Here is a 22,745-nt window from a genome sequence, read left to right as displayed (position 1 = left end):
TCCAGAAATGTATTTGTGATAATACATTTGTGATGGCAGTGAAGAGAGGGGAGCTGGAGGGGTTGAAAGAGGATAAACAGGTAGAAAGATGATGACAGAAGATAGGAAAGGATTGAAGGCACAATTAGGAGCTAGGTGGTAAACATAACAGGAATAGGTTGCTGACTGTGTCAGGAGGACTTAAGTTTAGAGTGGCTTTGGCATAGATAGCTGACTGACTCGATGGGGCCATTCCTTCAGCACGTGGGACCCAGGGAGGTGAGCAGAAATGCAGGCCGAGAGGCGTTCACTTGTGAACACAGTGGGCCTGTGTGGTCAGCTGCTGTGCAGATCAGGGGAGCAGGTGGGGCTGTGGTAAACAGCTGGTAAAAAGGCACAGCACTGGGGTCCAATCTAAGTTGAAATTTTCAGTTCTGCTGTTACTAGCCATGTGATCTTAGGCTAGTTACTTAAACATCTGTACATGTCTTGTGTAAATCAGGAATACATCCTTTCACAAATTGCTGTTAGATTAAATGCAATGTAACCAGCACCACAATTGGTGCTTAGATGCTAGTAGATGTTTAATAGAGGAGCCCAGTGGCACAGTCGTTAAGTGCTCAGCTGCCAACTGAAAGGATGGTGGTTTGAACCCACCTACCGCTCCATAGGAGAAAGATATGGCTGTGTGCTTCCATAACAGTTTGGAGCCTTAGAAACCCTAGGGGGCAGGTCTGCTGTGTCCTGTAGCATCGCTATGCGTCAGAAGCGACTGTGGCAGTAAGTTTGGTTTTTGGCTCAGGTGCTTAATAAACTATGGCTTTTTTTTTTTTTTGGCTTAAAATCTAAACAGAGCAATAGACATGGACTCGGACAGATGCAGTAAATCATTGGTCTTGTCATTTATTCTTGGTATCATTTTAGTAATTTTAGCCTTTTCAGTAACAGCCCCAACATTATAGGGCAACAGAAAAGTGGGGGCAAAAAAAACAAAAGATTTGAAAATTTACAAAGTTTTCTATCTGTGAGTGCAGATGGCATCCCAGTTGTTGAGAAGGCACAGTGAACCAGATTTAAGTAAGGAAAGCATTGCTTTGGGACCACATTTGGAAGAAAGGAGTGTATCCTAGTAGTGGGATCAAGTGATAACGTTTACATGAGGTGGGACTGATGTACTCACCTCTAGTCTGAAACGTTGGGAAAGGAGTGAAGTGATACTGTCTGGGAAGGGTTTAGAGATCCATTCTTCGGGTCACGGTTAAGTTCCTCAAGTACTTCTAAGTTTGTTGTCCTTTTCTTCCTTTCGTGTTACTTGCTCTGCTCCAGATTTTGACGCAAACAATATCTTCAAGGCGTTCTTCGGTGGTCCTGGGGGCTTCAGCTTTGAAGGTGGGTATACCTGCTGCTTTCAAGTCCCCAGATCGTAGTGGACACAGACTACTCAGTAGGCAGCTCTCTGGGAGTCAGAGGGTCCCATGAGTGGAGGCAGCGGAATTCTTACCGAGCACAACATCCACCCACTCAGTGTGGACTTAGCTGAGGCTGGAGGAGGGGCGATGCCCAGCTGCACCTTGCCTTGGGACCGTTGGTACCGCCCCTCTGAGGGGCGGGGAGGTGTCGTCAAGCTGCCTGCTGCCAGAGCTACTCTGCTAGAATGCCATGGCCAGAAGCGGCAGGCACGTGCCCTCACCCCGTTGTTTATGCTTGAGGGAAGACTTCACGTCATCAACACTTGGTTTGAAAAGTGATCACCCCTGGAAAATCGAGAGCCAGCTAACAAGCCCTTCTTTTCCCTTCTAGCATCTGGTCCAGGGAATTTCTTTTTTCAGTTTGGCTAATGAAAGGAAACCAGCCATCCAGACCCCAGAAAATGCAGACTTGCTCAGTTTGACCTTGAATATGGACACAGTTCGACGCCTCCCTTCATCATGTCTCCGTGTACTTAGAGCAGTTTCATTTTCTCAGTTGGATACCTCTGTCCGTGTGAGTGGGGTGAAGGAAAGGGAGCCAGCACCGAAGACTTGGGTAGGGGCGGGAGGCGGGGGGTGGATAGGGAGGCAGCTTGTGAATTTTTGTTGTACTGTTTAACTTTATTAAAAAAGAAGAAAAAATGAAGAGAATAAAATGTTTTGACCCTTTCTGGCCCTTTGCTCTGGCTTTGTGTCCCTCCACAGTGGGCCAGAGCCAAGCCCTAATAAGCATGGATGTCTGATCCTGGCGTGGACTTGAGACTCAGCAGAGCACCCCATAGGGGCATGCACCCAGAATCTGGTGGCAGGTCAAGTGCAGCTGCCTCTCCCAAACTTGTTAAGCATGGGTGCTGAGCAGGCCCTGAGGGTGCTGCTGCGCCCGGCCGGGTGCTGGACACGGGCACTGGTTGAGAAAACAGCTGGTGCAAAGCATTAGGCTGGGTTGACCTAGGCACAGACGCCCATCGTTCCTGCTGCCAGCTGTGCGCTACACTGAGTAAGAGGAGGGTGAAATCTTGCCTCCCCAGCTGTTTTCAAATTGGGATGGGCAACTCCTGAGCCCAGGGATGTGGTCACAGACATCAGACTCCCGTAACTGGAAACACCATTCTTACTAGTCAATGCCATTGCGTTGGCCACAAGTTTCCCTTCATGAAGAGGCAAGCTGGGGAAGGAAGCTGTAGTGCAGGCCCTGCTGTTCAGGTCAAGCTCAGTGTTTGGATACGTTCTCAGGAGCTCTAGGCAGAAGCATTTGAAGCTCTGGCTGAAGCTTACATTTCTGGTACTTTGTTAGGCAAAACAGCCCCTCTCCCCTTCTTCCCAGTCTTGCCTTTTGATGGCAAAAAAACCAAACTCACTGCTGTCAAGTCGGCTCCGACTCACAGCGACCCCTCCTTGGGTTTCTGAGGCGGTATCACTACGGAAGTAGATTGCCCAACCTTCCTTCTGGGGAGTGGCTGGTGGGTTTGAACCTCTAGCCTTCTGGTTAGCAGTCAAATGCTTTAGGCACTACGCCACCAGAGTTCCCTTTGATGGCAAGGCCCTGGTGAAATGACTGCATTAGGCCTGGGAAGTCTCATTTTTGGCCAGCCAAGCCTTGCTGGCCTGGAAGGACTCTTGAAACTCAGTTCCTCCCTTCTATTTGAAGTAGCACTGACCTGAGGTGGCCAATGGCCTTCCTAACTAGGAACTCTTGAGTCTTGGGAAGTCTGATTGGATAGGGCTAGGCCACCAGAGCTCTCCAGGCCCCTTACACTGGTTAATAGAGGGATGAGCAGCGTTGGGCTCCACATCCCTCACACCCAGCCAGCCCCCACCTCCTGGTGATTCTAAGCCTAGCCTCTCTTTTTTTCTGCCTCCTCATGAAAGCCAACACTGTTCAACTGCCCAACCTCACCACAGCTGTGCCCAGTCAGCAGTGGGGAGACAGGACCGATGGCCCCAGGCTGTGGGACAAAGCCAGTCCTAATACACGTAGCCAGAGCCCCAGGGAAGACCTAGCTGGGCACAGAAGGGGAGAGAGACTGCACACAGCTAGAATTAACACGATTTATTTCATTATCAGTCTTACAAGGTGCTAAAGTTGAGCAAAGCCAGGACAGTAACTTAAATCCCACGTACTTCTGTTGAGTAACAACCTGATTAGCAAGGCTGTTATTGAGCAGGGGGCAGTGGGGGGCACCAGGAACCACAGCACATGGAGCAGTGTTAAAAATCCCTTCCCAAAGAAACAGGTGGGCTGGGCCCAGAACAGCCAGGACCCCACTCCATTGGCTTTTTTGGTACCCACCAACCCCCTTTAGAGGAGGCACGAGGCCTCCAGAGGCACCATGGAGGCAAGATGGGCTGGGCAGACAGCATTCCCACCTATGGACTGGGCTGGCCTCGATATGTCCACCCCTTGGTAGACCCCCGCCACGGGGGAAGGCAGGCAGGCCCATCCCCTTCCTGCAGTGAAGTCAGCCAGCAGAGACATGGCTCCTGCTTCTTACTGTTTTCTTCCCTAGTTATCAAACTGTTACCTAGTTAAGGTGTGAAGGAGGACCAAAGGTGGGAGGTAAACCCCTTTTTCTACCCTGGTAAATAGCCCCTGCCTGCCTGGGGCTGTGCTGATTAAGAAAGGGACCAAAGCCCAGGGGTCCCCCTTTTCTATGGCAGTGTCACCACTCCCAGCCCCACCGCCTTTTGCCACCAGGCAGCAGGGTATCTGTAGCGCTCAGGTGTCCCTCTCCACCAGCCCAGCGTTGGCAGAGCAGCAGAGCTGAGGGCAGGGGCTGGGCTAACCAGTAACTGGAAGCAGGGCTCAAGAGTTCTGGCTGTGGCTCCAGGCCCAGCTTGGCCTCTCTGGGTTTGGCCCAGGTTCCTGAATGGTGCCTACCTACCCTCCACCCCCCTTGTGTTGAGGCCTTGAGTGTTAGAGAGGAAGAGGGTGGGCAGGGAGAGAAAAGCAGTTATTTTACAAGTTTTTAAAAAGTTACAGGTAGGTTAACTTTGAGTAAAAAAAAAAAAAAAAAATTTTTAAATGAAGCAGAGGGATGTCTCCCTGTCCCCCCTCCCCCTCCCCTGCTGGAGCGAGGGGCACCTGGTGGCGAGGGCACTCAGATGATGGTGCAGGACTGCAGGGCACCCCCCTTCCGGCTGCTGTGTGTAGGCACAGGTTTGCCCTTCCCGTAGTATCCCGTGAAAATGGCCTTGACCTCCATCTTCTTGGCCAGGCTCAGCACCCAGCGCCCACTGCCCAAGGAGTAGAGCTTGCCCCGGTGTAGCTCACCCACCTCCTCGCCTCGGTTGCCCCCCTTCTCCTGCTTCACAATCTCCAGGAGGTCAAGGCCCGTCTGCACGGCTTCCACTTCACTCGCACAGCCCAGGGTGATGTGTGCGCGGCTCCCCCGAGGCAGGCTGTCAGAGGGTGACAGCCTGTCCACATCATTCGGCCACAACGGCAGCTCCTGCTCACTTAACTCCACCCGGGCTCCAGTTGTCTTGGGTGTCACAAAGAGAGCTGAGATGACTAGCTTGAAGGCCTTGCCATACGATTTCTTCACCACCTGGGAAGATAAGAAAGGGCACCAAGCAGCTAGAGGTGTCCCTCGAGACATGGACAGCTGACAGAGGGTGGCCCACTCCACAGGCGAGAACAGGGAGTCTAACAGGAGTGAGCACTGGACAGAAGTCGTGCTTAAAGGCACACTAGCCATGGACGCCTGTGCTGAGCTCCTGTGGGCTAGAGGGTCTCTTCCCACTACGCTGTTGAAGGTAGACAAAGGTGCTCAGAGAGAGCAGAGGTCAAAAGCTGGATACCTGAGTTCAAAACCAAATGCACCACTTAACTGCTGCTTGGTTTTGAGCAAGTTGTTTAATGTCTGTGTGTCTTGGCTTATTCACCTGTAAAGAGGGATAGTACTAGAAACTACTTCAGAGTTAGTGTGAGGATTAAAGGAGTAGAGGAGCTTAGAATAACATGAGATGCAAACCAGGAACCCTTGTTAATGCTACTAGTGGAAGCCAGGAGGGATACAGGCAGGCAGGGAGGCGGGCAGGAGGACAGGATGAGATGAACCCTGAATGCCCTCAATCACAGCCCACCGTGCACACTTTGGTTTATATCTGACTACGCATCGGATTCTTTGAAAAGACCTCTCTCATCTGAGAGAGATGGGATTTATCGCTTTTTGCTCCTAATTCTTAGTCCCAACAGCGTCTGCCATGTCACAGATGCTCGACAAATATTGCTGAATGAACGGACGGTTAGAAATGGTAGTGGAAAGTAATACAGCAGTGAACAAAACCAAAATCCCTGGTCCTCAGGGAACTTCCATTCCAGTGAGAGGAAACCACCAATAAACAAGTAATTAGTTTTGTGAACCCAGGCAGAAAAGGTCTGGGAGGTCAGGGAAGGAGGCCTCATTAAAGGTGACGTTGAAGGAGACTGGAGACCAAACCATGCATATATATCTGGGCAACACACCTGGTGTCGAAGACTCACGCTCAGTAGCTATAGGCACAGGATACTGACTGTGTGGTGGGAAGAAGCCTGGTAGCCCTAAGCCGATAAGCTTTAGTGTCCCACAGCACTCCCTTGACTTGGGCAAAGCCAGGTCTTAGACCTGGGACAGGAACTTTTAAGCACCAGACTCCCTGGGGGCCAAAGCTTTTGGAATACAGGCTCGGAGAGGCTGGAGCAGTAGCCTGCTGCAGACCAGCATTCTCCATGAATCTGCAGAAGGAAAGGGACTTGTGGGCAGGCAATACTGTCTGGCTGGCTCCATAAAAGGCAACCAGAGGTTTCTGTGGTTGTGCCTGGGAAGGGGGGAGCTGGAGGGAAGGGGTGCAGTTGTCCTTGAGCTGCTGTCTGGGCTCCGGCGGGGCCCTGCCTTGCACCGGCACCCATCTCCAGGCGACCCCGCGCCCCTCCCTGTGCACCCTCCCCACGTCTGCTGCATCCCTAGGGAGAACTCACGTCCTGCTGTGCGTACTCATCTGCCCCGGCCGCCTTCCCATAATCGCAGAACTTGGTTGTGCAGTGCAGCACTCCTGGTGGTCTCTTCCCGAAGTAGGTGACCAGGTCCATCTTCTCCCTGGGCTCATCCCCAGAGACAACTGCAGGGAGAGAGTGGTAGTCAAGAGTAGGGAGGTGGGGCCGTGAGGCCAACTTCCCACTGAGGCCATTCCAACACCCATCACCAAGACTGTGGAGGCCCAGAGGGAAGAAAGTGCACATCAGACATTCATTCATTCGTTAGGTGGTCTAACAGCACATGCACAGCGTTTAAGTTTTCCCTGTTTTTTTTTAATGTAGGTATTTGCATTGCTTCCCCAGACCTGAAAACTCTCACGGACACTTGGGGTGTAGGCAGTATAGGCCACAGGACTCTGAGACTGACCAGCAAGTTATAAAAAGTGGTGGAATAGAACAAAAAACAAGAGGGTTGGGAACATGGCGGTACAACAGAAAGCGCACAGCTAGAAAGAACACCATTAGCATCCCAGCCCTGCCACTGGACAACTGTCTGACCTGGGGCAAGTAGTCCACGCCCTCTGTCATATGCAGCAACTGGGCTGACCACATGCCCGGTTTGCCCAGGACCACCCAGGTAACTATTAGTGTCCTGTTTCACCTGGGGCCCATCTAGATGACAAGTTACATGGCCTCTGTAACACATAGCTTGCAAGGCTGTTTGTGGATGAGAGCATACAATGGGCCTGGTGCAGGAAAAGTCTTGGAACCTAAGGGGGTAGCATCATGTGGCCTGTGGTCACTGAGATTTGGAGTATGGGATCTCAATTTCCAGACTCCAAGCCTGTGACTGTCTTTGGAGGCTTTTCCTGTTATGCCTGAGTTGAGTCCCTGCAAAGACATCCCCCACTCTCCAGAGAGGAGGACATCTACCCCGAGCAGGCCTTGTTCTTGTCCCATCACGTTTCTCCTGCTATATCCCAGGCAGAAAAGGACTGCATTTTTTAATGATAAAAGCAGCTTCAAGAGGCTATTCCTTCCCAAGGCAGAGCCACCAGCTCTGACCAGTAACCCGGCCTCTCAGGGGCTTTTCTCTGGAGCTATTCACATGTACAAGTTCACTTCTGTCCAGTGTCCTGCAGGCACCTAGGTTCCCTGGTCTTCCAGTAGCTCATGCTTAAGGAGCTGGGAAGAGAGTTACCTAAGGACTTAACCCACTGCCACTGAGTCAATTCTGACTCATGATGACACGGTAGGACTGAGAAGATCTGCCCCATAGGGTTTCCAAGGCTGTAAATCTTTATGGAAGCAGACTACCTCATCCTCTCATCGAGTGGCTGGTGGGTTCCAACTGCCAAGCTTTTGTTTAGCAGCCCAATGCTTTAACCCTAGCGCCACCAGAGCTCCTATCTGAGGACTTAGGCACAAATTATCTGCCTCTGAGCCATACAAGCTAATATAAACACAGGTAGGGAAAGTTCAAATACAAACAGCATCTAAAATTTGGGGAACTGGAAACAGGTTAAAGGCATAGTAGGTGGCAGAGCTCCAAGAGGCCCCAGTAGGAGAATGAGGGCCACCAGGGACCTTCCTTAGCCCAAACCAACCCTCTCACTGGTGCACATAGCCCTAGCTAGGAAAGAACCTGGCCCCAACCCAGAATGCAGGCCCCTGCTGAGTCTAGAATCTAGGGTTCCATGCTTGGTGGCTCTGGGCAAATCCCACAGGCCTGTTTCCCTGTCTGCAAAACGTGAGGTTTGGGCTCAAGTTCAGACTCTTTCCCTGGAGCCCGGGGATGCCACGGAGGTACACTGGGGGTCCAGAGGAGGGCAGGTAGCCCAGGGTCTGGGAACCATCCCCAGAGAAGTCAGAGCAGTCCTCCTTAGCATTTTGTTTACACTGTAGGGTGTCATGTAATATGTTGTGTTAGAAAATGGTTCTGCTTAAAATGATTTTTAAAACACTGGAGTGGATTTTTCAAGGTTCTATCTCATGGTGACACATTTCCTGTTGTGACAGTAATTTGTTTTTCCCACTTCTGAGGCAGGGACAGTGGTCCAGACCCAGGCTGGGAGAGGGGAGAAGAGTGCAGGGAGGAAAGGTGCAGGAGGGCAGGTGCTCCAGGAGGCACCAGCCCACACATTTCCACCATGCCGCCATCCCCCAAGGCCACCGCTGGTCAGTGCCGACTTGCTCCTGCCTGCTACCAGGGAACCCCCATCTGCCTGCCTTCCCCACTTGGCCCATAGTCCTTTAGGAACAATAGTCCTGTCCACACAGCACCTAGCACCTAGTAGGTGCTGGGCTAGAGAACAGGGTTCACAGTTGAGGGGCCTAGCTTTCTGCTCAGCCCCCGCCCCAGCCCTGCCACCTACAGTGTGGAAGCTCCTTCTTAAAAGCCTTGTGGTTCCCCAGCTCTTCCAGGAAGGTCTGGCCGGCTTTGCGGAGGCTCTCCGAACTCTTCTTGGTCAGGAACCAGCCGAAGTAGAGTGGCAGGAAGTCCTTTTCCAGCCCTGGCTTTAGCTTCTTGAGCTCATCGGCTGACAGCTGCCACTGGTTCTTCTCCTTGAGCTGGGCACAGTCCAGCCGCCACGCCGTCTTGGGCTCCACCAGCACCACCTGGTACTGGTACTGGTCAGCCATTTCAAAGAGCTGTTCCAGCCGCTCCGGCTCATGGTTGGTGTCATCCAGCACTAGCACTCTGGTGTCCCGGCGACAGTAGGTGGCCAGCTCCTCGTCTAGCCGCTTGTACTCCTCGGAGGTAGCTCCGCGAGCGCCAGGCTTAATCTTGTAGGTGTCAGCAGACACCATCTTGGTGCCGTCATGGTACCTATCCACGATGACACGTGCCAGCGTGGACTTGCCGCTTCCTGGCAGGCCACGCAGGATGAAGAGTGTCTTGCACTCCTGTAGCGTGGCCACTGTGTCCTCATCTAGTAGGAAGGGAAACTGCAGCTCAGGCCTGTCCTTGGCCCCGGAGGATGACATTTTGCGGAAGAAGATCTTAGGCAGAAAAGTGTGGCTCTTTCGGGAGAAGCCTCTATTCTGGGTGAGGAAGGGAAGAACAGACGTCAGCCCAGGTCACCAGCAGCCACCCCACCAGCCTTGCCCCTTTTCTCTGGCCCAGTTCTAACCTGGCTTCCCACGCTCTGGTTTACAAGCATTTCTGGGATTCAAAGTGCCTTCCCAAGTGGTGGAGTGATAAGACTTTTCTAGGGCCTACCCTGTCCCTCAGAGTCCCTGGGTGGTATAAACAGTTAGCATGTTCAGCTGCTAACAAAAGGTTGGAAATTCAAGTCCACCTAAAGGCACCTGGGAAGGCCTGGCAATCTACTTCTGGAGAAAACCAACAAAAAGCTACAGCCCCCGAAAACCCTACATAGCACAGTTCACCATGAGTCAGAGAAGCCTGGATGGCAACTGAGAAAAAATTATGCCCCTCTTTTTGTCCCCTGCAAGGTGCTCTGGTGGCACAGTGCCTAAGGCATTTGACTGCTAATCAGAAGGTTGGCGGTTCAAACCCACCAGCCACTCTGCAGAAGTAAGACTGGGCAATCTACTTCTCTAAAGATTTACTGCCCTGGGAACCCAAAGGGGGTCACTATGAGTCGGAATCGACTCAATGGCAGTGAGTTTGGTTTTGGATTTTTCAGTGCCTGGTAGTATCTTTCTACTCCTGGTGTGGAGGATGGAGAGGGAAGCTCCCCTGAGGGTAACTACACCCTTGCTTCCCTCCAGCTAGAGCGGTACCTCAAAGATCAACCCACTGCCGCCACCTCTAAAGACCTGCTGAAGTGCATGCAAGGGAGGGTCTGGCGCCTGTGGTTCTGGGGCCTGGCCCCAATTTTTATATTCTTGGCAACTATTAAGGATGTCCTCTTTGGGGGCGGGGTTTCTCTATTCAAGCAGAGACTCAGCTGCCCTGGTTCAGAGTGTATATGGGGGGTTGGTTACTGAAAGACTGCCTCCCTGCCCCCAACAATGGCAGGAACAGATAATACTCTCTTGTCTGGGATGGGGGGACAATGGTCCCACAGAAGGGCTGGTGGGGGGCAGGGCAGGAGAGTTTGGACAAAGGACCTCATTCATCACGCCTGCCACCTCCTCCTGCCCTCTCTCTGCCCCCCACAAAGTTGTGGTCTTTGTGCCTGTCCTAGAACTGGACGGCACAGGCACCTGCGTTCAGGGGCCAGCTCTGCCCATCACTTTGTTGTGTGTCCCCAGCACCTCTCTGAGCCACTTGTTTTCCTATCTGCTAAAAGCCACAAGTGACAACGGAACCCCATAAACCCATCTTCTCTTCCAAACTGGCTCCACCTCCCTGAAGGCCTCTTAGTTGGCATATGGTATTAGCAGAGAGGCCCTAAGAGAGGGGAAGACCAGGAATGGCTGCGCGAGGGTGGGCCAGCACGGGGGTCGGAACCAGGCCAGGGTCCCCATCGTACTCTCCTGGTCAGGCCCACACGCCATCTAGGTCCCCCCATCGCTTTCCTCCTCCAACCCTCACATTCCCCAAATCTCCCCGCTTCTCCCTTACCGTAGGACTGCACTTGGTTCCCAAGAAAGCTGGAACTCAACTCCGGAAGCTCGATTCTCATTTGCATGCCACTTCCACCCAATAACCCCAAAATACTCTGGTTTCCGTTACGGCGCTACGCATCTGCTCGGCCCAGTCCTCTCCCTCCCCTCCCGGCCTTTCACCCGCCCCCGGCTCACCATGATGAGGAAGGGGCGCCGCGGCCGCCGCCTTTGCAGGCACTCGCTCTCCGGGGCCACCCGCCTGCGCGGAGGGACACGGGAATGGAGCGGTGACGCGACCAAAGCCCAGACCGGTTTACATACTCCGGGGGGCGGGGCAGGCGGTAGGGGGCGGTCCGGCCGCTCTGCGCGCCGGCGCTGCACAATCGAAACGTAGCACGGCTCGGCGCCAGGAGGAAGACCGTGGGTCTTCAGTTGCTCAGAGCGGTGAACCTACGCAAGCGCTTGACGACCCGCGGCGACCAGAGAGCTCGTTTGACCTCTTTTTTTCCTCCGGCTTGTTAATGAACCTCCAGACCAAGGGCAAAGTTAGGATGAGGCAGTGAGGCAGTGAGGCGGGATCGTGCAAGGACAAGTCGAGATGTCCTTAAAATGTTATGCATCATGGATAGTTGCATTAAAAATATTATCTTGATCAGTGAGTGTTTTGGCGCCCCCTTAAGTCCCTGGGTGGGGCAAATGGTTAAACACTTGGCTACTAAGGGAAAGGTCCACGCAGAGGCAACTTGAGCAAACACTTTCTGAAAGAGCATAGCCATTGAAACCCTGTGGAGCTCAGTTCTACTGTGAAACAAACACATGGGGTCGCCATGAATCAGAATAATTCTGTGGCAACTGGTTTGGTGTTTCGCTTTCAATTTTGGCCGGAAGCTTACCTCACCTCACCCTCCTCCCGTTTTACCCCAGCCTAAAGTCAGCCGCAACCCCAACCCTTCTAAGGACTGGAGACAGAACCAAAGGGGCAGAGAATGGATTGGAATCCTGACTCAGTCTCTAAAGCCTGCTGCTCAGTCGCCACCTCCTCTGCGAAGCCACTCAACCCTTGGTTCAGTTTTCAAGTTTGCTATGTGCCAAGTATTGTGGAGCTCTGGTGGCGTAGTGCCTAAGGCATTTGACTGCTAACCAGAAGGCTGGTGGTTCAAACACACCAGACACCGCTCTGAATGAAAGGTGGGCATTCTACTCCTGTAGAGATACCGCCTTGGAAATCCACGGAGGAGTCACTATGAGTCAAAAGCGACTGGAGGCAGTGAGTTTGTTTGGTTTTCAGTGCTATGCTAAACACTCATTTAATTTTCACACCGGCCCAAGGCAGGTACCCTTACAGATGAGTAAACAAGCTTGGAGAACTTGACTCCAGCTGGTGCCTCGACTCCCAGGCTCAGCCTCCTTTCTTCAGAAGGTGCCATCTTTTTCCCTGGAATCCTAGAGCACAGTGGTCCCTTATCAGTCCCAGGATTCATTTCATTCTGAAGGCTTAGAGGTTTATAAGTCAGCCTCCTCCTCTATTGCCTGTCTCATCACTTCTTCCATAAAGTCTCCCACAGTGTCCTGCACACAGCAGGAACTTAGCCAAATCAACCAATGGCCGGTGGCTGGGCAGATACATGGCTTTGCCCAAATCCTCTTTCTTCCTCTAGTTAAGCTTCCCTGGTTCTTTGGAACTCACCTGTTTCTTCACCCTCCTGAAAACATTCCGAAACGCCCTTTTCTCCCATGACGTCGTAGGACAGGTCTGGTGGAGAGGGCTACGTTTCACACCTTGGTTACCCTTTTGGTCGGGCCTTGTTTGGGATTTTGGGACAACAGTTCTACTTGGAAAGTGGTACCCACACCCACAGGAATCACTGATTCATTCTCTAAGGCTCTTCTGAGACTGGATGGGGGTGAGAAGGCAAAATGATAAACTCAGGGTTAGTAAGAGTAAAAGATAATGTATTTTAAGGGAAAACGGTGACAGGCAAAGGCAGAGGTGACCAGCAGGGCCCAGGCCCCCATTTCTTTCTATTAAAGACAAATCTCAGCTTGAAAATCTAGTTTAATAAGATCCCCATCATCCCTGTGACCTCCAGCCTTCTGATCCTAATGCCCGTTAAGGCTTCATTCATCTTCCTTTTCTTCTTTTTCCATCTCTTCAGAATCTTCTGTGTTTCCCACCTCTAACTCTTCCAGTTCTTTCGACTCACTTCTGCCTAGTTCTGAAAGTTTGTTTTCTTCCGATTCACTTCTGCTTAATCCTGCTGAGAGCGTGGGGCCTATTTCTTCTGAAGACTTCCTATAAATTTTGGTTGATTCTCTTCTGTCTAATTCCGCAGGCAGTCTTTGGCCAACTTCTTCCAAATCGCTTTCCATCTCTCCCAGTCCTGTTCTGAAGGAGCTGCTGTTGGAGGCATCTGGTCTCTGTCTGCTCTCTTCCCGCCCATATGCTATGCTCGTTAGGTCTTCCTTGGACATCTCGTCATCTGTCTCAGTATGCTCTCTCTCCCACCGCTTCATCACCTTCTCAGGTTCTTCCTTCACTCGTTTCATTTCCTTCTCATTAAATCTCTTTGCCTTCATTGAGGCACCATCCAACTCCATGGCCTCTTCTGGGGGGGTGGGGAGAAGAAGAGGGAAGATCAAAGTTTATCTTTGAGCCTGGGTGAGTCCCCAGCCTATGGAGGACTGTGCTTCTGAGAAAAAGACCCTGAGAGTGGCTACGTTTGCCGCTCTGTAAATTGGTGGCGGACAGCACACCTTCCAAAAAAGAGAGGAAGGGAACCACCCTCTACTGAGCACCACCCCTGTTCCAGGCATCAGGTGAGGTGCTGGGCAGGTTACACCATTCAGTCATCATAGTGCTACCCAGTGCCTGTGAGCCAGTTTGACGGTCAAGGGACCTGAAGTTGATTGGAATGACACCCAGTGGGCGCCATGCAAGTAAATGAATGGCAGAGTCAGAATCTGAGCGTAGAACAGACTGACCCTGGAGCCCATTCTCTTTTCCCTACAAGACTTTTCTTGTTGTCCCTGGGAAGTGCCTTCCTTCTTTGTTGGGAGGTCGCCTGTGAACGTCTGAGCAGGCTGCTAGCAGCTGGGGGACTACTTACAACTAAAGGTATCCCTGCTCCTTGCTTTTAGCATTTACAGAAGAAAATCAGCAGTCCCCTCCTGAGTCTCCCCCCACATTCTCTTCCTGGAAGCTCCTGGTCTCTAAGATGGCTCTGAAGAGGGTTCACCACAGGATAAAGGCAGCCATTCCCAGGTGAAAACATATGCAATGCTGCCTCCTGCTGTTCTGAAGGCTGCAGGGCCTTCCTGAGTTTTTGGGAAGACACCTTCCAAAAGGAATGGCCTGCCCCAGGGGAGATGCTTGGAGCATCAGCTATTTCCCTGCTGTCTCTCTTCCCATCTATTGCTCCAAGTCAGATGAAAACCACCGTGAGACCTTTAATCTCTACCTTTGTGTCTTCTCTGTAAAATCAAGCCACTATATTTATTTCATACTGTCGCTGGGAGAATGAGTCCACGCATATAAAGCCCTTAAGAGGATGCCTGGCATACAGGAAGCACTGAGTGGAACAGCAGTTACGTTCCTCTGCGGCCCTTCTCTGCTGACTTTGGTGGGGTGGGTTTGCAACTGCCTGCCTCCCCTGCCCTCACCCCTTCCACTTTGTGGGCTGGGAGATGCCAGGGCACCTTGACACCCACTTGATATGGGGCCTGCTGGTCTACTCACTTCCTAGAGTCCTGTGAGGAAGAACAATAAGGCCAGACCAGCAGTGGGAGCATGGCTGTCAGGCAAAACCAGACCGAGCCGCCTCTGCACTGCACAACCACGCCCACACCCACACCCACACCCAGTGTCGGATTACTCTATAAGTAAGGTAAGCAGGGGCTTATTGAGCTTGTATACTAATCTGTGGTGAACAATTTCCCATTTTTTCACCACATCAAAGATTCTGCTTTGGTATGGCTGCTGCATCTGTCTCTCTCCCAACTCCACAGCACCTTCCTACAGAATCAAATTGTTTCCAAATTTGTAATTCCTCACAGGGGCAGAGTACCTAGTAAGCCAGGTAAGCACCGGTTTACCTGTGTTTACAAAATCTGTACTGAACAGTTTTCTGTTTTTCACCTGCCCGATCCTCTGCTAAGGAACCCTGGGGGCACAGTGGTTAAAGCGCTCAGCTGCCAACCAAAAGGTCGGCCATTTGAACCCACCAGCTGTTTCACAACAAAAAGATGGGGCAGTCACCTTCCATAAAGAGTGTAGCCTTCGAAACCCTGTGAGGCAGTTCTACTCTGCCCTATAAGGTGGCTAAGGGTCGGAATCGACTCACCGGCGGGTTTTTCCCTCTGCTAGTCGCAGAGCAGCGCCACCCAGTGGAGAAGAGAGCGGGCTGCGCTCAGCCATCTTGGCTCAAGGCCAGCCCCACCCCTTCCTGTCTGTGGGCCGTGGCAGTGAGTCCACCTCGCTGGCTCAGCCTCCATTTCTCCCTAAAACAGTACCTACCCCTCAGGGAGGAGCTCTGGTAGCATAGTGCCTAAGGCACTTGACTGCTAACCAGAAGGCTGGCGGTTCAAACCCACCAGCCACTCCTCGGAAGGAAGGTTGGGCAATCCTACTTCTGTAGTGATACTGCCTCAGAAACCCAAGGAGGGGTCCCTATGAGTCAGGGCATAACAACAACAACAACAACACCTCCTCAGGTAGTGGGTTCTGAATGAGGTCATTTCTGCCTGGTACTTAACTTGGCACATGCCTTGGCTCCAAAAGTGTAAGCTACTGTCATGCCTGTGTCTTTGCTCCTGTTGTTCCCTGCCACCCTCTCGCTTCCACCTCTCACCTGATGAACTCCAGGATTCTTCCTCTCTCCCTATCTCCTCAGAAACCCAGTGCTCCTTTATGCGCACTCTGGAGCGCTGCATTTCCAATCGGACAACAGCACTTAGGACAGCGGGAAGCCCATTGCTGCTCTTTCCCCCTGCGGGGTGGAGAGATCCTCTGCCTCCCCAGAATCTAACACCTTCCTGGCATATGACAAGCACTTCCCAAGAATGTTAGATGAATTAACTGAAGGACTAAATGAGTGGGCTCTCCAGTCAGACGGCCTGGGTTCAAATCTCTGGCTAGACCTTCTCCCTGTCTGCCCTGCTCCAGGGAACAAGGGTGCTGCCCAGAAGGGCTGGGGCAGCGCTGAAATCCGGAGGCTCAGGGGTGGAGTGGGGTGGGATGGGGTGGGGTGGGCCCCCCCCCCCCACACACACACAGGCTCCTGGCCAGGAGAAGCTGCTGGAAAGCGTCGCTGGGACAGACCGAAGAGAAGATGAGGGAGAAACCGCAGTGGCTTTGTTCCGGTTCCCGGAGCTCACCTTTCTCTCTCTTTTGCTTGAGTCTCTCCCTGTAGTTAGTTTTCTTCAGCTCTTCAATGATGCCCTTGTTGGCATCGTCCAAGGCCTGTGGGTGGCAGAGGGAGCAGTGAACTCTCTTAAGCCCAGTCCCAGAAGGCAGGGCCCTGCTTTAACCCTGCCCACCCTCAGTTTCCTTTGAGGCTCCTCTGAAGCCCTCCCGCTCTGAGGTTAATTGATACTTATTGATTTAGGATTATCCTTTCTATGCAGTTAGGAGCTCTGGTAGCATAGTGCCTAAGGCACTTGACTGCTAACCAGAAGGCTTGTGGTTCAAACCCATGAGTCACTCCTCGGAAGGAAGGTTGGGCAATCTACTTCCGTAGTGATACCACCCTGGAAACCCAAGGAGGGCTCGCTATGAGCCGGGGTTGACTTGACGGCACACAACAACATCATTTTAAGCATATGAACGATGTGCTCTGGTGGCACAGTGCCTAAGGCATCTGACTGCTAACCAGAAGGTTGGTGGTGTAAACCCACCAGCCACTCCGTGGAAGCAAGACTGGGCAACCTACTTCCATAAAGATTTACCACCTCAGAAATCCAAAGGGAGGGTCACTATGAGTCAGAATCTAATCGACTCTACGGCAATGGGCGCTAATACATTTCTCTTGTGCACAGGCATATGTTTGGGGTTATGTCTATCTGCTAATTTCTACCTTTTTTCTGAAAGCTGCTTTTGGCTCCAGCCAATGCAAAAAAGCGGTTCAAGCCTGCTGAGCATTCAGCCAGGCAGGGAGCAAACAAGGGGACCCAGAAACACACTGTGGGGGTGGGGGAGCTGGCCTGCCTTCAGAAAGGGCTGCCTGGGTGTCCAACTCGAGGACATATTCCACAGGGGCTAGACCTCAGCCTGGAAGCATCTTAGGGGCAGACACTGCCTTTTGCCTCCTAGCAATTAGCACAGGGCAGAGCCCCAGGAGACAACTGGCAAACATTCCCTGAAGGACCTGAACATGCTCTGCCAGTGTGGGCTTGTACCACGTAAGATGCCTGCAGGTGCCAGTCCTGCAGGGTGAAGGGTCAGGATCCAGTCTTGTGAGAAGTCTCTGAGGGTAGGGGCCTGTGCAGCCTCTCAACCCTTCAAGCTCCTGTCCAGTTGTCAAGGTGACTTCAAACCCTCCTGGTGGTGAAGGCTCCAGCCCTGCCTCCCCACTAAGACTCTTGCCTTTGAACTCCCCTCCTCCCTTATCAGAGTCCCTGGGTGGTACAGACAGTTAAAATCCTCAGCTTCTAACTAAAAGGTTAGAGGTTCAAGTCTACCCAGTGGTGCTTTGGAAGAAATGTCTGATGATCTACGTCCAAAAAATCCATGATCGAGACCCCTATGGAGCACAGCTCCACTGTGACACACAAGGGTCACCATGAGTCTGAGCCGACTGGTTTTAGTCCCTTGTCCAACAGATCATAAACAGGGGTTTGTGCTTTTGTCTTAGCCTTCCTGCTGACACCAGGCTTCCTGAGGGCCAGGACCACTGTCCAGTCACCTTTGTGCTGGGTAGCCCAGAGCAGCCTCATGCTCGGTAAACACTTGCAGAATTGAGTTGCCATGCTGTCTCTCTCCAGGTATTTGCAGGGCGACTGCATGGAAGAGGCCACGTATGTGAATCCTGGAGCACGTGGCAGGCCTTCAGGAAAGGTTAGCACTTTTCCTCTGGAAGCCAGCATTACAGGGAGCCCTCTCTCCTCAACAGAATGAAAAAGACTGCAATGCAACAGGCCAGAGCCGCCCTGGGAGGTGAGGCAGCAGAGGCTATACTGCCACTTGTTGGCAGATCTTGGGAGCGGTTTCTCCACAGTCTAGGAAAGTGTCAGCCTCACCAAGGTCCTCATGGCCAGCACACTCACGAACTCGCCTCCTAAAAGACGAGTTGGTCAGGCTGCTTCTTGGCCATTTTAGCCCTTGCAGTCCAAGCGGGTCAGCTGACTGTCTGGGGCCACAGTGAACCTCACTGGCCTTTGGGTCCAGGGTCTTTGTTCTGCCTCCCACAGATCCTTGAGCTCCCCTACTTGCTCTCACACTTTGGTGCCCTTGTCCCTTTTCGGCCGGCCTGGCCAAATCCCACTGTCCTTATCCTTGAAGCCCAGCATGAAGCCCACCTCTGATTGGAGCATCCCCAGGGTGCTCCTTCCCAGGAACCCACTCCCTTTCCCCAGGGCCTGCTGCATCTCTAGTCTGGTCCCCAAGGCTGTGGGCCTATGCTGCTTGCTAATTATGCCAGCCTGGGCTCGCTCAACCACAGTGGCAGGTTCCCTGAGGGCAGGGGCTCTGTTAATTCACTCCGGCAGATGTGTGCTGGGGTCCAACCATACTCCAGAATCTCTACACGGGAAGGGCTTTGGGGCAGCAACCTGGGGCAGTTCGAGGACTGTGGTAGGTGCCTGTGCATCTGGAGATGAGCAGGCTGACCGTCCTAAGGTGGTCTGTCTGACCATCTGCAGTGGTTCTGGGTGTACTGGGGGCCTAAAGCTTCTCCAAGCTTCCCCATGCTTCCCCTCCGGTCTCTGCCTCACGATGCTTAGGTCTAAGCCAGCACCGTCCAACAGATCTTTCTACGATGGTAGGAATGTCCTGTGTCTGCACTAGGTGCTACCCCTGAGCCACACGTGGCTCCTGAGCACTTGAAATGTAGCTAGTGTGACGAAGAGACTGAAGTTTGAACTTCATTTACTTTTAATTGATTTGACTTCAGATAGCCACAGGTGACTAGTGGCTGCCTTTCTGAATGGTGCAGGTCTAGGCAATTGTAAGAGTGCTTGATGTGGACAGGGACATATACGGGGTGTGGGAGCCTCACCCAGCCTGTAAGTCAGAGAAGGCCTCCTGAAAGAGGTGACATGGAAGCTGAAACCTAAAGGTTGAGTGGGAATTAGGTGAAGGAGGTGGGAGGAGACATTTAGAAGGACATTCCAGGCAGGGACACCCCAGAGGCATAAGTAAGCCTGTTCAGGGAACAACAGGAAGCCCTGAAGCTCTGCTTTAGCTGGAGTGCAAGTGGTGGTGGGGGCGGTACTGACCATTGTGAGCGCTGGAGAGGCCCACGGGGAGAGGTTACCTAAGGCCTTCCCTCCCAGCAGGAAAACAGACACCAGGGAGTCAACGAAGGGTTTAAGCAAGAGAGTGAGGAAATGCGACTGTATTTCTTCTTGTCTCCTAGAGGTGTGTTTTTCAAACTGGGAGGCCTAAAGTTGGTGGAGAAGGTTTCAACTAACATTAAATAAAACTACATAATATAGAAAATATGAGTGTAGATGTAAGAATTGTTTTGTAAAATATGTTTCTGTTTTTTTTTCTTTTTACTGTTTGTTTTAAATAAAAATACATATATACTATATAAAATAAATATATAAAATACATATATACTATATAAAAGAGTTTTTACTGCTGATGGCAGTAGCAAACGTTTGAAAGCCACTGCCCCACCTAGAAAGTGTCCTGTCATTGGTGAGCGGTGAATGTGGAACGGCCAACTGAGAAGGCTGAGGGTGCCGGTGCCCAGCCCCCACCCCCGTGGCCCTGCTGAGTGGAAAGGCTGATGCTGGTGCTTATGCTGGCTGACTGCCCACCCAGACTCCCACTCCCGAGGCCCAGCGGGGGGACATGCTCACGCTAATGATGGCCTGCTGCGCCTCGTTGTTATGGACGATCTTCGCTCTCTCCAGGGCCTTCTCGAAATTGCCCACGGCCGACTCAAAGTCTCTCAGCTTCACTGGAGAGAAAGCATAGGCAGACTGTGACACTAAGTATTGCACGACGCTGCTTAGCCACTCGGGTCAGGGGCGCCATCACTGTGCCACTCGGCACCACCTACCACTGACGACCTGAACCTGGGAAGCTGGCCTTGGATTTCAGGTCAGATGAAGAAGGCATGGTGTCGGGGGAGATAACACTGTCTCTAGCAGTACTGCCCCATCTTCAGATTGTTCCAGAAGAGACAATTCCTGTTTTTTAAATGTTCACACACTTCCAAACCACCACACAGGCCTCCAAACCACCACACAGGCCAAAGCATTACTGGTCTGGTTGCGATCATGGGCTGGCAGGCTGGAACCTCAGCTCCCACGTTGTGCCGTCAGAACCAGTGAAGAAGTGGCTCGGCCAAGCTCACAAAGCCAGTTCCTGGAGGAGCTGGGACTTTTGACTGGTGGATTGTTTTTCACCCATTATGAGAACTTAATTTCAAGAAGGAAGGAGAAAAATGCTCACCAGCCAGGGACTGGGAACCCCACACCCCAGTTCTTCACACACCATGGCTTTGTTTTAAAACTGAGTATACCCACGAGTCACACCCTCCTAAGAGCTACTTTGGGATCCATGGGGAAGGAGGGCTTTGTGCTCATCAGCAAAACTTCAAGGCTATCTTACATTTAAAAAGAGGTTCGAATGTGCACTTTGAAAATATGTGGAGTCACGATAAACAAGGGCACTATATATTTTTCCAAATATGCATTTGAAACCAAAGGCAGTCTCAGGATTCATTCAGGGACAGGGGATGCAGACACTGGAGGCCTGCAGAGCAGCCACGAGGCTGCTTCAAGGGACTCAAGCGTTACGGACAGTTTCTTCAGTTCTCAACTGAATGAGTGACCTGACGTCATCTTGATTGTGGGGGCTGTTTCCCTCTTCGTTTCCCTGCTCTGTGCATATACAGAGCTATACATTTCTAGCTATGTATCTTTGAGCCATAAATATGCTTTTCCATGACTGTACTGTTTCCCCATCACTGCTGGAGGCACTGTGAATCTGAGAGCTCTAGTAGCCTCCAGGAAAATCTTTAACCAGAAACCTTTTAGTGTCAGCATTACTAACAGAACTTTTGGACTCTTTAGGGCCTTTATCTGCCCTCCAGTCTCAGCAGGTATCAAGGAACTTCCTCCGAACTCAGCACGCATCACAAAAGCCATCCGGATTCAGCACGTATCAGAGATTTGCTCGACTCCTGAAAGTCTCCCACATACCTGAGCCGCATCCTCCCTAGATAATATTTTCCTAAGTGAACTTTGGAGCCGGGGGGTTTCTTTACGTCCCCCAACATCTTAGATCACTGCCCTAAATCCCTTAGCAACAACCAATCATCTGTACCCTCTTGCCCTGGTGCTGCCCCTCCCCATATTGTTCCATAAATTTGTGAGAATACCGGGGCACGGGGTCTTTTACTTAAGCCACTGACCTGGTAAGAGCAAAGACCCTAACTTAAGTTAACTAATAAATTTTCCTATTGCATTTGCATTGTTGTGTATTAGCATATTCCTCTCCGAACATCTCCTTCATAACCTGAGCACAACATTTGGTGCGTTGGCCAGGAAAGGAGGATTCGGATCGAGTGAAGTTGCCACGACAGTAGGAGAGTTTCAGGAACTGGAGCCGGCTGGACTAGATACGTCCTTTGCGTAAGGACACTAGTCCATCAGGAAAGGCTGGGCACTGGCGGACGCGCTGGGTGAGCGGGGGAAGGTGCCCTTCCTCAGCTCACAGGCAGGCTTTGGGCATTGTTGGTAAGAGCAGCCCACTTCTGGGGAGGGGAGAGGACCCTCCAATCTGTGGTGCAGGAACGAGATCTCTTCTGGGTATCGGGTATCTGTGTTGTCTGGTTTGGTGTCTCTGAGCGTCAGATATTTTGTATTGTCCGTTTTGGTGTGTAGCCACTGTCTTTTGTTCGTTCTGTGTTTTCTTGAAGAAAGTTGAAATGGGACAGAAACAGACTACCCCTCTGTCCCTGATGATTGAACATTTTTCAGAGTTTAAGACCAGAGGATCTAGTTTGTCTGTGATAATTAAGAAGAATAAACTAATAACTTTTTGCTCCTCAGAATAGCCTTCCCTTGAGGTGGGGTGGCCCCTGGAGGGCTCACTGGATGAAAAAACGATTGCAGCTGTCTTCGACCGAGTTCAAGCAGCTGGCCCCCAACATGAGCACCCGGACCAATTTTCTTACATTTTAGTGTAGCAAGATATGGTAACTAATCCACCCCCATAGCTAAAACCTTTTCTTCCGAAACCTTCTGTTAAGGTATTAACATCCTCACTTGGGACTAGCGGGAAGGAGAAACCCAGACGACCTGGGTCCCAAGCAGCTGTTCCACCGGTTTTACCTAATTCTCAGGTTGACCTCGATCTGATGGATTTAGAAAGCAGCATATCTCCACCCCCCTATGCCCCTCCGCCGCTTCTGCCACCTCCCCACCCTCACCAGATTCCGCCTCTGCCACCTCCCCACCCTCTCCAGGTTCCGCAAGTGTCGGGAGGGAATGGAGCGAATGCTCCAAGTGTGCCACCCGTCATTACGGGCCCAGCCTCCGGTCTCCGCCTGCGCCAGAGGGGCTCCCAGGAAGCTGAAGCTTCATCGTCTACTGTCCAGGCGCTGCCTCTCAGGGCAGTTAGCCCGCCCCGTGAGAACGGAAACAGA

The 22,745-nt window shown here is 51.9% G+C and overlaps 3 protein-coding genes across 3 annotated transcripts in view; 1 reads left to right on the top strand and 2 right to left on the bottom strand.

Annotated features, from left to right (window-relative positions):
• DNAJC7 (DnaJ heat shock protein family (Hsp40) member C7) overlaps window positions 1-1,817 on the top strand; it is a 32,846-nt gene extending 31,029 nt beyond the window's left edge. Inside the window, exons 13-14 of the mRNA XM_007942140.2 lie at window positions 1,306-1,368; window positions 1,780-1,817. Of these exons, the coding sequence (XP_007940331.1) occupies window positions 1,306-1,368; window positions 1,780-1,817 (101 nt within the window). The remainder of the gene's footprint in view (window positions 1-1,305; window positions 1,369-1,779) is intronic.
• Window positions 1,818-4,546: 2,729 nt separating this feature from the next.
• Window positions 4,547-9,444, bottom strand: LOC103198042 (2',3'-cyclic nucleotide 3' phosphodiesterase). The gene is made up of 3 exons (XM_007942139.1): window positions 8,781-9,444; window positions 6,409-6,548; window positions 4,547-4,996 (listed from the first exon to the last, which is right to left on the bottom strand). The coding sequence occupies exons 1-3, from the start codon at window positions 9,391-9,393 to the stop codon at window positions 4,547-4,549; spliced, it is 1,203 nt and encodes a 400-aa protein (XP_007940330.1). The 5' UTR covers window positions 9,394-9,444.
• A 3,600-nt stretch (window positions 9,445-13,044) lies between these two features.
• Window positions 13,045-22,745, bottom strand: part of ODAD4 (outer dynein arm docking complex subunit 4) — a 47,636-nt gene continuing 37,935 nt past the window's right edge. The window contains exons 10-12 of the mRNA XM_007942138.2: window positions 19,948-20,048; window positions 16,300-16,384; window positions 13,045-13,532 (exon numbers count right to left, since the gene is read on the bottom strand). Coding sequence (XP_007940329.1) covers window positions 13,045-13,532; window positions 16,300-16,384; window positions 19,948-20,048 — 674 coding nt within the window. The remainder of the gene's footprint in view (window positions 13,533-16,299; window positions 16,385-19,947; window positions 20,049-22,745) is intronic.

Source organism: Orycteropus afer, unplaced genomic scaffold, assembly GCF_000298275.1.
Source record: "Orycteropus afer afer isolate SDZICR_OR568_19922 unplaced genomic scaffold, OryAfe1.0 scaffold00085, whole genome shotgun sequence".
Lineage (NCBI taxonomy): Eukaryota > Metazoa > Chordata > Mammalia > Tubulidentata > Orycteropodidae > Orycteropus > Orycteropus afer.
This window is presented reverse-complemented; position numbering and strand designations above follow the sequence as displayed.

Excerpts from the sequence above, each read along its gene's own strand:
- LOC103198042 (XM_007942139.1), bottom strand. The coding sequence starts at position 9,393 with ATGTCATCCTCCGGGGCCAAGGACAGGCCTGAGCTGCAGTTTCCCTTC. Across the intron at positions 6,549-8,780 it reads TAAGAAGGAGCTTCCACACT|TTGTCTCTGGGGATGAGCCC; the intron begins GTAGGTGGCAGG and ends CTCTCCCTGCAG. Across the intron at positions 4,997-6,408 it reads ATGAGTACGCACAGCAGGAC|GTGGTGAAGAAATCGTATGG; the intron begins GTGAGTTCTCCC and ends TTATCTTCCCAG.